Consider the following 13,913-nt stretch of genomic DNA (forward strand, 5'->3'; position numbering starts at 1 on the left):
CAGATGTCCAGTTTGGGAGCCAGCTCTCTGTCTCTTCTATGTATTAGTTAGGTCGGGATCATGTTAAGAGCTATATTACTTGGTTATACCAGCTGTCGACCAATGTATTGACAGAATAAGGAATATCTTGCAATCAAATCAAAGAGCTGGATGGGGTCATGCCCCATCTATTGGACAGAAGTAAGATAGATAATTCATTAAGGCTAGAACAAAATTCTACCCTTTGTTCAAAGCTATTATGTGTATTATTGGCATGCAGGGAATAGGAAATAGTCATGACTACTTGTATTTTATAAATAATCTTCTATAGTTTGATGCCAACACATCTGCTTAAATAATCTGTGTAGGTTTTCTTGGAAATACACAGCATGTTGAATTGGCAATTAAAATTGTAAAGTGTAAATATTTAGTACAAACTTTAATTAGTAAAAATAAAATTAAAACAGACTTGAGTTTTCTTCATCCGATTATTATAAATAAACTGTAAGATTCCCTTGATCGGGCATTGATAAAACCTGATAGGTTGCCGATCAATTATTCTGTATTATCAGATGGTCACAGATAAAAACGTAAAACTTATATGTAAGGGTAGAAAACTGTTGAAAAAAAAGGAATAGAAATTTTTTAATTCGCTCCCTCTGCTCAATCTTCTGGTTTTCTGATACTCCATATTTTAATTGAAAATAAATGCTAGATTACCCAAATGTTTGCGTCATTCGACATTGGATTAAGGAATATGTCCTATATGACGGGCATCTAAATTGGCCTAAAGACATGTTTTTTTTTTCCAGAAGGCGACAGGATACCTTTAGGCTGGGTTCACACGACCTATTTTCAGACGTAAACGAGGCGTATTATGCCTCGTTTTACGTCTGAAAATAAGGCTACAATACATCGGCAAACATCTGCCCATCCATTTGAATGGGTTTGCCGACGTACTGTGCAGACAACCTGTCATTTACGCGTTGTTGTTTGACAGTTGTCAAACGACGACGCGTAAAAATACAGCCTCGTCAAAAGAAGTGCAGGACACTTCTTTCAGACGTAATTTGAGCCGTTCTTCATTGAACTCAATGAAGCACAGCTCAAAATTTACGGCTGTCAGAGAAGCCTCTCAAAATGCGAGGAGGAGGAATTACGGCTGAAACAAGGCAGCTGTTTTCTCCTGAAAACAGTCGGTCTTTTCAGACGTAAAAGCCTGCTACTGTGTGCACATATCCTTAGAGTTGAATCCTGTTGCCAATGACTTCCATTGTAAAATAAAAACTGTCTGAATACTATTTTTTGATGGGACAGAAAAGTGTAGCAGGCTGCACAATCCTGTAAAAAATAAAGGGATGCCACTGTGTATACAAATATTGCAGAAAAATTGGGTACATACAAACTTATGCTTCTACTGTATGACAAAAAATGTGGAGTGAAATGCATAATTCTCTGTTTACATTGCATTTCTCTTCTACGTACGAGTCTATGCACCAGAAAAGCTCCCGGTGCATATGCCGAATATATCTATAGGGCCCCATTTACCTAACAGATGCCAAAAGTTTGTCCTTTTAGCAGCAGCCGGCCGATACCTTTTACGGTATACGTTTTTCATAATCGGAGCTTATATGGCATACTTCCTACGTCGTAGTCTTCCATCAAGGTTATACGTTGGGATACGTCAAACAAAAATCTCAAATGTGATGTGAATAGAGCCTAAGTAACTATGATTTAGTGAAGTGTTTTACGGTTATGTAATGCTCAAATGATTGAAGAAATCCATTGTCATGTGTCAAGAAGCTCTTTTTTTTCTGATATTATAATAACTTCACATGATAGCCTAAGAAAAGCCGTGATCTGGTCTATCCGTAAATGAGTTATGGATCAGGAAATGATTAAACAGCGGAATAAACCGTATACATGTACAGTAATTCACTGCTGCCGATTCATAATATGTCTCGGTATGATATAACACAGCTCTTTTTGAAGTAGCTTGGTCAAATTAACTGTCAGACCGGCATTTACCGGTTCAGGTCCAGAGAACTGACGGGACCAGACAAAGTTTATCTTTTTTTTTTTAAGTATGTTTTAGTTTAAAGGCTTAACGTTTTAATTTTTATGACTATTCACACCTTATGAGTATTTTTTGTGAGACAAATGCGGCTTTCACATCTTGTCTTTCTTTTATATGCAGTTTTTATTTTATTTTTGAATTATTAGGCTATTTGTTTGTAAAAATAGAATAGAATATAATTTTTTTTAAAGTTTTTTTTGCTTGTTTTGCTTGTAATTATATAGCACAATCCTTAAACAGATTTTAAATTTGTATTCACCACTACCTGCTATTAATTTTGATATACAGTGACATGTCTGTCATTGAATCTGGGCTATCAGTATGACAATGGTTGATGGGGAAGTTTTTATTTATTTGTGTTTTTGTTTTTTGCTTTTTGTTACTATAGTGTGCATCTCATATTTTTCAAAAGGCCATCTTTTTTCCAATCGTGCCCTATGATGTAACTGTTACAGGGGAAATCAGCCCTGTTACAGTGATATGTGTCACTATTAGGGCTAAGGTGGGTCTATCCGCTCCCTCATGCCATTGGCAGACCAGTGAATACACCATCTGTTGAGTGATCTTCCGAACCAATGCAGGTAGTGGCAATTCCACTGCCCTTATTCTATACACAATGCTTATTGATCAGTAGAGACAACATGTGACAATGTAACAATGTAAATGTGGCTTTGCAGTTTTAGAATAGCCATAGCCTGCAGCCTTGATAAAAAAATTGTAGTTTTAAATGTGCACAGTAGAAAAAATTATATGGAGAGTAGAATAGATAACCTTGAGAAATATTAGATCTTTTTTCAACTTTTGCTAGCATGCCATGATACAGTATCAATATTTAATTCCTGGTTGACATCTTAAATAAAGTGAGCAGACAGGTACGGTAGGTAAAAATACAATGATGGTGGCTGGTTCTTACTTATAACAACAGGGGATGAGGAAAAGCAAACATTAAAGTGTAGAAAAAGTGAAAGCTGCTATTGTATGATCCCCAGCATCCTCAACTGGAAGTTGTGACAATCTCGGTATGGAGCATGTTCTAAAGTTTCTCCGAACAAAACTATGAGTTGTTTACACATTCCCTAATGACAATTGATAAAGGAAAATATAATCTAACTTCAGTATGGGAAGCTGAATGTGAAATAACAAAAGCTGCCTGGCACCAGCCCTCTGAGGATGACATTGTCAGGTTTTTGGTGGTTTGGATTACTTGTCTTGACACTACATAAAACATAACATTTTGATGCATTCTGACTCCATCTTTCATTCTTTGTGTAAACATATATTATATACCATCTAATTCACCCTTAAAACTGCTAAATTCTGAATTCTTTGGCTAAAGCAATATTTCAACTGCAGATTATGTAATTTACTGCCACAGCCAAGAGCAACCTGTCTAATAGAGAGCATTAAATTGTGTGTATTTACCTTATTTATACGATACATGTCTATACAGTAGGTATATATGAATAATACATGATTACTAATGTTTTTAAAATTGCTCAGTACTCAGTGAGCCAAGACCAAAAAGGTAAGTTCTAGAACTGGACTATACTTCTTGAAAGGATAGTAGAGCAATAAAACAGTCCTATTGTAATTAAAAGTATTGTAATACTTTAAGACTTTCTAATATTTGTGGGGATTTTTTGCTACGTTGTTTGCCAAGCACTGGCCTGAGCATGTTTAAGCTGCTGCTTCGCAACCAAGGTTACAACCAGCGCGTGACAACATAAAATCTCCACCCTCAACCCATGATGTCTCATTATAGACAAGGGCTGGTAGTCCAAACTGTATTTATACATGCCACACTTCTTCTGGACACACTTCTGGAACATATATTTCACATGGATACTTTGGAATGTAAGATCAATCACATATTACTTTGGAACTACCCTTTTCTGCTCAGTTATGAAAGTTATTCAATGAGAAAAGGAAAGCATCTACATAGGTATTTGGAAACAATCTCACCTCGCATCAACATTTTGTAGCCTTATTTTTCTCAAAAGATTATAAACTAGGCCACAATAAAGATCTATTTACGTCCTGCACTAATTTATTTTTTATTTGCTTTTAGTATAGTGGAAATTAGATCATCCTTTAAGGGGTTTCCCATCAGAGACATTTATGACATATAGACAGGATATGTCGTAAATGTCAGGCATAATTTAGACGAGCGTAATATACACGCGTGCGACGCGCGTGCTTTTCACGCGTGTCGTACGCATCTATATTAGGCTATGGGGCAGTGCAGACAGTCCGTGAGTTTTGCGCAGCGTGAGTCTGCTGCGTAAAACTCACGACATGTTCTATATTTCTGCGTTTTTTGCGCATCACGCACCCATTGAAGTCAATAGGTGCGTGAAAACCACGCAGGTCGCACGGAAGCATTTCCGTGCGAACTGCATGGTTCGCGCAACAGCTGTCATTCTCTGAATGTAAACAGAAAAGCACCATGTGCTTTTCTGTTTACAAACATCCAAACGGAGTGTCAAAATGATGGCGGCTGCGCGAAAATCACACAGCCGCGCATCATACACTGATGACACACGCAGCTGTTAAGTGCCTTTTGTGCACGCAAAATGCCGCGTTTTTGCGTGCGCAAAACGCACACGCTCGTGTAAATGATGCCTCAGACAGATGCGGGTCTCACCTCTGGCACCCGCACCTATCTCTAGAATGGGACCCCTAAACACTTTTCTACTGCTCTTTGTCTCGCTAAGCTACGCTGTTTCCGTAACTGCCATTCAGTTAAATAGAACTTACGGAAACAACGTAGCTCAGCTTCAGCCGCAACACACAGCAGTAGAACGGGTTTTGAGGTCCCCATTCTAGAGATAAGTGCTGGTCCCAGAAGTGGGACCCGAATCTATCTGACATTTGCGACATATCCTGTGCAGTGGCGTAGCTGTGGGGTCCAGGGGGCCCCCGTTGCCATACAGCGTGCTGATGAAATTAATTTTGTGTGCCGTGAAGCCAGCATTTCCTGGTTACGGTCACATGGTACACTTAGTGTACCATGTGACAGTGACGTCACGTGAGGAGCATTCCAGCCAGCGTGGAAGAGTCGGTGCGGTGGACTCCAGGTGAGCTGCAGAGTCTGTATTGTAATGTATTGCAATGAATTGTGTTATATTGTAATGTATTGTGCTGTCTGTGTTTGCGGTGGAGAGAGGAGAGGGGGCGTTAAATTACAGCCCCTCCTCCTTTCTCCACCGCAAACTGCACAATACAACACAATACATTACAAACTGTGAGTCCCATCTCCCTGGGGGGGTCATGTGAAGACCTTTGGGGTGTTGCGAGTCACTCACGGAGGTCCTGGTTCCATTCAATACTGGAGCAAGGATCTGACTGATGGTTCCTTGCTCCAGCATTCACTACGCCCTAAGCGGCTCGACGCAGGCAGGCGCGATGTACTGACATCATCGCACCTGTCAGCGCCGAGTCACTCATAGTACAGACCGGAGGAGGAGAAGGATCCTCCACCCAGCATGGGTATGGGGATAGATAAGTAATTGTTATTTTTCTATTATGTACATATGGGGGCATTATACTGTATGAAGTGCTGATATGGCGGGGGTATTATACTGTATGGGAGGCTGATATGGTGGGGGGTATTATACTGTATGGGGGTCTGATATGGTGGGGTGGTATTACACTGTATGGGGGGCTGATATGGTGAGGGGTTTTATACTGTAAGGTGGGCTGATATGGGGGGCATTATACTGTATAGGGAGCAGATATGGGTGGCATTATACTGTATTGGGGTTGATATGTGGGGCACTATACTGTATGGCAGCAGCTATGTGGGGCATTATACTGTGGGGGCTGATATGGGGAGCATTATACTGTATGGGGGGCATTATACAGTATGGGGCAGTTATGGGTGCATTATACTTTGTGGGGCAGCTATGGGAGTATTATACTGTATGGGGGCTGTTGCGCAAGGCAGCTGGGCATAGGCGCGCGCAGGTGTCTGGTGGTTGTGGTGTTGGGGAGGGGTAGGGGGGCCTAAGCTGAATTCTTGCACCCAGGCCATGGGCCTTTAGCTATGCCCCTGACCCTGTGGATATGTCATAAATGCCCCTGATGGGAAAACCCTGCATGGTCCGGGTGTCCGACCCCCACAAATCATGTACTGATGGCCTATCCGGTGGATAGGTCATCAGTTATGGACATCCCCTTTAATGTATGAGCAACAACAAATCATAGTAGCATTTTCTGGCAGCCCACTTTATTGATTAGTACATAATCAAAAATGCAGCAATCTGTGTTAGGGATGCTTCATTTTTTATTATGTAAATATACGTTTATTGTGTTTGTTTGTTTGTTTTTATTACTTAATGTCACTGGCACATATGTATATTTGTTACACTGGATGACTTTTTTTATATTATGTATATTTGGATAAATTATATTTTCACAATGGTATAATGATTACTCATTATGTAAATGAGACACATGCCTTAAATATCACTTATGTTAAATGTATCACAATGCTTGAGAAAAGTCCTAAGGCTGGACAGAAACATCACATCTCTGCATTGATTGAATAAATCACATACTTTTTGCAAATATTGGAGTGCTGCAGGATTTCTTTCTGATATATTACATAGTCCTTGGATCAGGATTACCTGCAGCCTCCTCCAATTCTTGCGGATGCGCCATTGCCTTGTACTGGCGTGCACGGTACAGCCGGGTGGAGTACACCTTGCTGCATGCCCAAGTAGTACAAGGCAATGGCGTATCCGAGAAAGATGGAGGAGACTGGTAGTGATGTATATCAGCCAGGGAATGTCAATCAAGCATGGAAATGTGGGTATGGAGGCAGGACTAGGTGACTCTTTCGAAAATCTATAGATTTTGCATCTTTAAAAAAAACATACACATGGAATGTTTGAAAATAGGGGTTAAAACTACCTGACCGGATCTCATTAAATATACAATGAATTGAAAACAACTCCATCTGCTCTGAAATTTTGTTATTATAAATATATCCTATATAATTATAGCATCAGAACCAAGCTCTGACATATACCGCTCCAGAACCAAGCTCAATACATATATATACAGTACCAGAACCAACCTCAGTACATATATACAACACCAGAACAAAGCTCAGTACATACAGTGCCCACCAAAAGTTCTGGAACACCCCCATAATGTAGATCATAACTTTAACGTTAAATATCACGATCTCAAAATCGTTTGCAGCATCGTTTTTGTATTGATAAGAGCTTTCGAATGAGCCCCCACTCGACCCCCCCCCATGCCATTGAAGATTTTGCTGCCCCTGCCCACCTCACCGCCCCCAAGGTGGTGGAGGTGTTTTTTTTTGCGCTCACTGGTAGATTTTATGACCCCATTAAATCCCACCAAATTTCAACCCTCTACCTCGAGCCGTTCAAAAGTTATGAGGGTGTTCCTGAACTTTTGATGGACATTGTATATACAACACCAGAACAAAGCTTAGTACATATATACAGCACCAGAACAAAGCTCATACATATATACAGCACCAGAACCAAGCTCAGCACATAAAAACAACACCAGCCCAAATACAGCTTAATTTAGTGCAACCCCTGCCGTATAGGTTTGTATGGCGTAAAACTACAGCTCCAAACGTGGCCCGAACAATGGTAAGGATATGCTGGGAGTTGCTGTTTCGCCAAAATAAAAAAATCATACCAGCCATTATCTCACTGCAGATCATACAGTGACTATAGTGCTGATTAGAGGCAGAATAAACATTTACATTAAGTGACTCACCGGTGATGTCTTTTTAGATTCTAGTTGTTGTTTTTCTCTTTTTTTTCCTTCTAAATCCAGTCCAGACCTCTATGACGACTTCTCCTGGCCACAGCCCATTTCTGCAGTTTGCCGCTCGGATGTCTTCAGCTTCTCACTTTTCAAACATTTCTGCACCTATAAACGAAGATAAGATTCTCATCGTGCCACACACTACACCCCTAAATATAAGTTCCATACTCTGCACCTCTAATTATAATAGCACCATACACTGTGTCCCTGATTATAATTGCACCATACACTGTGTCCCTGATTATAATAGCACCATACACTGTGTCCCTGATTATGATAACACCATACACTGTGTCCACACACACTGCTCCGTGTAGATAGAGCCCACTGTAGGTAGTGCCCCCCATAGATCCCAGTGTAGAAAGTGCCCTACATAGATCCCCTTGTAGATAGTGCTTTACATAAATCCTCCTGTAGATAGTGTCCCACATATAGCCCCCTTGTAGATATTGGCCCACATATAGCCCCCCTAAAGATAGCACTCTACATATAGCCCCCCTGCAGATAGTGCCCCACATAAAGCCCCCCTGCAGATAGTGCCCCCTATAAAGCCCCCCTGCAGATAGTGCCCCACATATAGCCCCCTGTAGATAGTGCCCCACATATAGCCCCCCTTGTACATAATGTCACTCACAATTTTAAGTGGAAAAAATACCTTTACATACTCACCTTGATCCCGTTCTCACGCCGTCCTGTGTCAACCCAGGCCTGCTCTCTTCTGAGCAGGTCTGCTGGGGCTGAACGATGTGTTATTAAAAATGCGCTGATTGGCAAGGCAGAATCACTTCAGCGCCTTTTAACAATGGAATGACGCGATGACGTCATCGTGCCACTAGCATCATTGAAAGGCGCTGATTGTCGGGGCAAGTCATTTTGCCCTGCCAATCAGCGTCATTGTAAGGCGCTGAATGGTCGGGTAGAAGCAGGTACAATTAGTGCAGGAGTGGGTGGCCGCGGCTGGTTTCAGAGGTGCCGCCGCCCCCTCAGAGAGGCAGCAGGGTGCCGTCTGAGGCGAGATGCTCAACTCGCCTCATGGTCGGTGCGGCCCTGAGCACCAGCAAAATTGGAATTATAAGAATATAAACACCTTCTGAAGTTATATTCTTTTAATCAGACCGCTATTGGGATAATGTAAATGAATGGAATTGCAATGTAGACCAATACTGTGAGCCAATACTTGGATTAAGTCATATCTTATTCTGTAGAATCTAATATTTTAATTCTACTGTATGAGGCAATGCAAGATATTGTAGTATTCATATTGTAACCTCATTTTAAGCTTTAATTTTTCTCTTTCTCTCTTCAGAATCTAAGACGGAACTATGATAGCAACTGGTGGAGTTATAACAGGACTGGCAGCCTTAAAGAGGCAAGATTCAGCCAGATCACAGCATCTTTTTTCCCGACCTACTTCACCACCTCCAGAAAAGAAACCTGTAAGACGTCGTCCGAGAGCTGACGTAGTAATTGTCAGAGGGAAAATTCGCCTGTACTCTCCATCTGGATTCTTCCTTATTCTGGGGATCTTAGTATCTGTAGCAGGAATAGCAATGGCTGTGCTTGGCTACTGGCCTCAAAAGGACACATTTTTAACACCAGAGCTTACTCTAGAAGTTAATAAAACACAAATACCTAGGGAAACTGGGATGATGGTAAGATTTTTCGAACAGCATCTACATTCGGAGAAAATGAAAATGTTGGGCCCCTTTACTATGGGTATTGGTATATTTATATTTATTTGTGCGAATGCCATCCTACATGAAAATCGAGACAAAGAGACTAAAGTAATTCATATGAGAGATATATACTCAACTGTCATAGATGTTCACAGTATGAGGATCAAAGAGCAAAAGCATCTCAATGGGGCTTACTCTGGCTTGTATGGAGAAACAGAGTATCGTCACTCAGACAACCCATGTGCATCTAAACTGGCTGCCAACACAATTGCATCCTTTCCTGGAAGCTATAGGAGTTGCAGTTCTATTGAGGATGAAGACAGCAACCCTCGAGAAAGTAAACGCTTTACAAATCTTCTTCCTCCACTTCTTATGGAGCGCTCGGGCTCTGTGTTTGGCCCTCATGGCCATTCTAACAGAATAGGAGAAGATAGAAACCTTAGCTCCAGAAAATGTGAAACAAAATCTATAGTGTCCTCCTCAATCAATGCTTTCACACTGCCTGTTATTAAATTAAATAACTGTGTCATCGATGAACCGGATATTGATAATATAACTGAAGACTCAGAAATCAGTAGTAGCAGACCTAGAAATGTATCAATTGATTCATTGGCGATTCCACTGCCAGATGATGGCAAGAGACCATATAAGCCAACTAGTTCTTTATCACGAAGTTATTCTATTATGGAACCAATAAGATGTGACTCTATAGCTCCTGCTCTTAATAATGGAAAACTATTATCTCCAGGAGCTGCTAGAAAGCAATTTGGATCCAACACATCCTTACATATTTTATCTTCACATTCCAAATCTTTAGACTTAGATAGGGGCCCTTCAACACTTAACGTTCAAGCAGAACAAAGAAAACACCCAAGCTGGCCTAGACTTGACCGTAGCAACAGTAAGGGGTATATGAAACTTGAGAATAAAGAAGACCCAATGGACAGGTTGATTGTACCCCAAGCACCCCCAACAAATAAGGACTACACTAACAAGGATAAACTTCTTATGATCTCAAGATCACACAATAACTTGAGTTTTGAACATGATGAGTTCTTGAGTAATAATCTTAAGAGAGGTACATCAGAAACCAGATTTTGAATTTTTAACTCTTCTCTCCTGTATAAAATGGATTTTGAAAATATTCAAACTTTTGACAGATGGTAAGAGAATTTGGTTTGCGTTTTTGTATTAAGGTTTTACGATAAAGGGGGAAAATGAATTGAGAATATGTAGACCTCATTATTATTACTTTTAGTTGTGTTCTGTAGCCACTCATTTGGTTATAAATACATCTGCGTGAATAAACCTCTGGGAATAGTACTGTTAAAAACAGCTGTCAAAATGTTAATGGTCCATCTACTATACATGGGTATGCATCTACCACTGTGCAGAGTGATACTTATCTCCCCTGTACACTGTTTACAATACTGTAAACTTCACTTATTGAAATCTCTGAAGGAAGCTGTAGAGGCATAACACTTTCTATAATAACACACCTCATTTGTTCTAGAAAATGTTTGGGGAGTCTTCAGTCATGGAGCCTCAAAGATAACATTCTCTGACATGTCTCAGTACACATATCCCTTATAGGCCTTTTGGTTGCATGCTACCTTTTGAAATAAAAGTGTTCAGTCTAAATTTATCTCAAATAATCCAAAATAATTGATCATTCCTACCCTGAGAAATTCTATATAGATATTTCACACAGTTCTGCTGGCTGCCTCATGAAAAATATATTGATGAGGCCAATGGAAATTCCTACAATGAACTGTAACCCTTTCAGTATGTGTAAGAATATTACCAAATGCCATTTTATATTTATGTTTCTATTCTATTATATGAAGTTTTCTTTTTTACCATTATTCATGCATACAAGTCTTTTTTATTGGTGTAGAGGGATATTTTTTAGATGCTACATATTGTGACCATATGAACAAGTCAGTGATTCATGTGGTTTGGGTAAGCCAAAGATATGTTCCCATGGAATCTTAGAACTATCATCAGCTACTTATATGAACAAATGTGTTACCAAAGGCACTTTGTAAACATTTACAGAGTTTCTTGACTATTACCTAGGATTGCTTAGCCGGTCCCGTGAATTAATTTTAAACTTACAAAGTAGAGAAAATGTGTTCAATATGCCGCCCAGTTAAATGATAGAAAATCTAGAAATCTTTTCTTTATAATATAACAAGCACTTTACTTATGTAACCAGATGTATTCAAATGTAATTGATAAAATCTGATCTTTTGGTGATACTACAGAATAGAGACACAAATCACTGAAAATGGCAGTTACCTTTAGCCAGGTATCCTCAAGAAAAATCACCAGTGGATAAATAAATGGTATTCTAAAACCACTTTTATTCAATTCATATTAAAATACTATTCTGCTACTAAGCATCCAATTCCACCTAAAAGAATTGCTTTGTGAAACTGGACTAACTTTACTGATCAATTGCTGGATTATTCTTCGGTAGCCCTTGCAGAGGAAGCCAACAGTATGAACCAGTGTAGTGATGCTAACTACAGTGATGGTTGCCACTTACTAACACATAAAGTAAGTCAATAAGCGCCTCTATTGTTCCTCTATTAACAGATGACTGCATCCATCCAGATGTGTTAGTCTTGAAGCGTTTCATCTGGAGTGTAACCCACAGGTCTTCAGGACACATTAGTATCTTGATCATCTACAGACATAAATAAGTGTCAGAGTTGTAAACTCCAATGGCCACGATAATTTGATTTAACCCCACTCTGTAACTATATCAATAAGAAGTTGGGCATTAGAGCTTTAACATCGGTCAGTAAGAAATGGTTATGAAGCAGTTTCACACATCAATTGTTTTAGGTGGAAGGGGATGCTTAGTAGCAGAACAGTATTTTAATATGCATTAAATAAATGTACTCTTAAACGTCCCGATGTGGGCCATGTAAACAAGCGGCGATCTACGAGACAGCTTGTTAATCGGCGCTCGTTTGTTCCTTTCACAAGGAGCTAGTATGGGGTACAATCGATACAAGAGTTTGCTTGTTCATCGGCAGATCGTTGCCCTGTTTATGAACGCTCGTGTGCCCGATAATTGGCCGGTGTAAAAGGGCCCTAATAGTGGTCTTAGAATAGCAAAACTTTATTCAGTAGAAAGCCAGTGACTTTTCTTAAAGAATAGAGGACTCATTTTTAAGATTTGTTACATGTTTTGGGTTTTTGTGCTTTTTTAAACAATATCAAAGAGAAAATATCATGGAACCTACCTGATATGAAATAATGTATGTGATTTTTAATTTCATGACGTCAAAAAATATGACCAAGTAAAATATATTGATATATCCTGATGTCATTATATGTAAAGAGTGTTTAGATTAGTACAGACAGTAAAAAAAATTATCTACTGAACATAAATGAGAATATATTGTAATGAAATATAAAATAATTTATTATTATAAATCCATTCCATATAACAGAAAAACTTTGTATTTACATATTGATAAAATATTTTGAAATAAATAAAAAAATAATCTACTTGAATAGAAAGAATCATTTCAGAAATATAATCTTAAAGAAATCATTGCTCTTTAATCACAAACATGTAAGGCAAAGAAATATAAGAATTTTTAAATATATTTTTAATTAAATATTATTCTATATTTGAACTAAAGCTCTGCATTTGGAGTGACTTTTCTGAAAATATTAGGAAATTGAATAACAATTCCACAATATGATTTTATTATCACAACTGGTTCTTTCACCTGAGTGTATGAGTGCAGTGTACAAAACGTAATAAGCAGCAGTCCTGCTTGATGTATGGTCCAGGTAATCATGTAATAAATCATGTGACTGCCAGGTTCTCTGTATGGACTACAGCTGCTCACTCTTTATCTACTGGGTCGTAGCAGATAATGATCAGCTCCTAAATGTATGGGTGTATTCAAACGCATGCGTTTTTACCGTGATCGGCTGCGATTTTGCCGTTCGTGATAAAAACACATGCAATTTTTGGCCACATGGCAAAAAACGCAGCAAATCTGCACCTTGTGCATACACCCTAAAGAACAGGGCAGTAGTTCTTTGCTGTTACTGGAGCAGCTTTGGCAGTCACAGTTGCAGGGGAAAATGTATCATAATAAATAGTTGCAATGTTCCTCAGGGGTATATAATGACCTTATGGGGGACACGTAAGGAAAAATCATTTGGATAAAAAAATACAAAAGTATAAAAATAATTTAAAAAAAAGAGTAAAAAGAAAGATAAAAAACACCACTACCAGCTTAAACCATAGCACTAGCTTTGCCCATGGACCCATGTAAATGACCATACTAGAAAGAGGAATTTCAAGATTTTATTTCAGCATACATTTTCTAATA

At 39.2% G+C, this 13,913-nt stretch overlaps 1 protein-coding gene across 1 annotated transcript in view; it reads left to right on the plus strand.

The window, feature by feature from the left end:
* The window catches only part of TMEM200A (transmembrane protein 200A), a 178,020-nt gene extending 165,101 nt beyond the window's left edge, over positions 1-12,919 (plus strand). Inside the window, exon 4 of the mRNA XM_075864263.1 lies at positions 9,177-12,919. Coding sequence (XP_075720378.1) covers positions 9,193-10,647 — 1,455 coding nt within the window. The 5' untranslated portion in view covers positions 9,177-9,192 and the 3' untranslated portion in view covers positions 10,648-12,919. The remainder of the gene's footprint in view (positions 1-9,176) is intronic.
* Positions 12,920-13,913: the final 994 nt, after the last annotated feature.

Source organism: Rhinoderma darwinii, chromosome 4, assembly GCF_050947455.1.
Source record: "Rhinoderma darwinii isolate aRhiDar2 chromosome 4, aRhiDar2.hap1, whole genome shotgun sequence".
NCBI classification, from domain to species: Eukaryota; Metazoa; Chordata; class Amphibia; order Anura; family Rhinodermatidae; genus Rhinoderma; species Rhinoderma darwinii.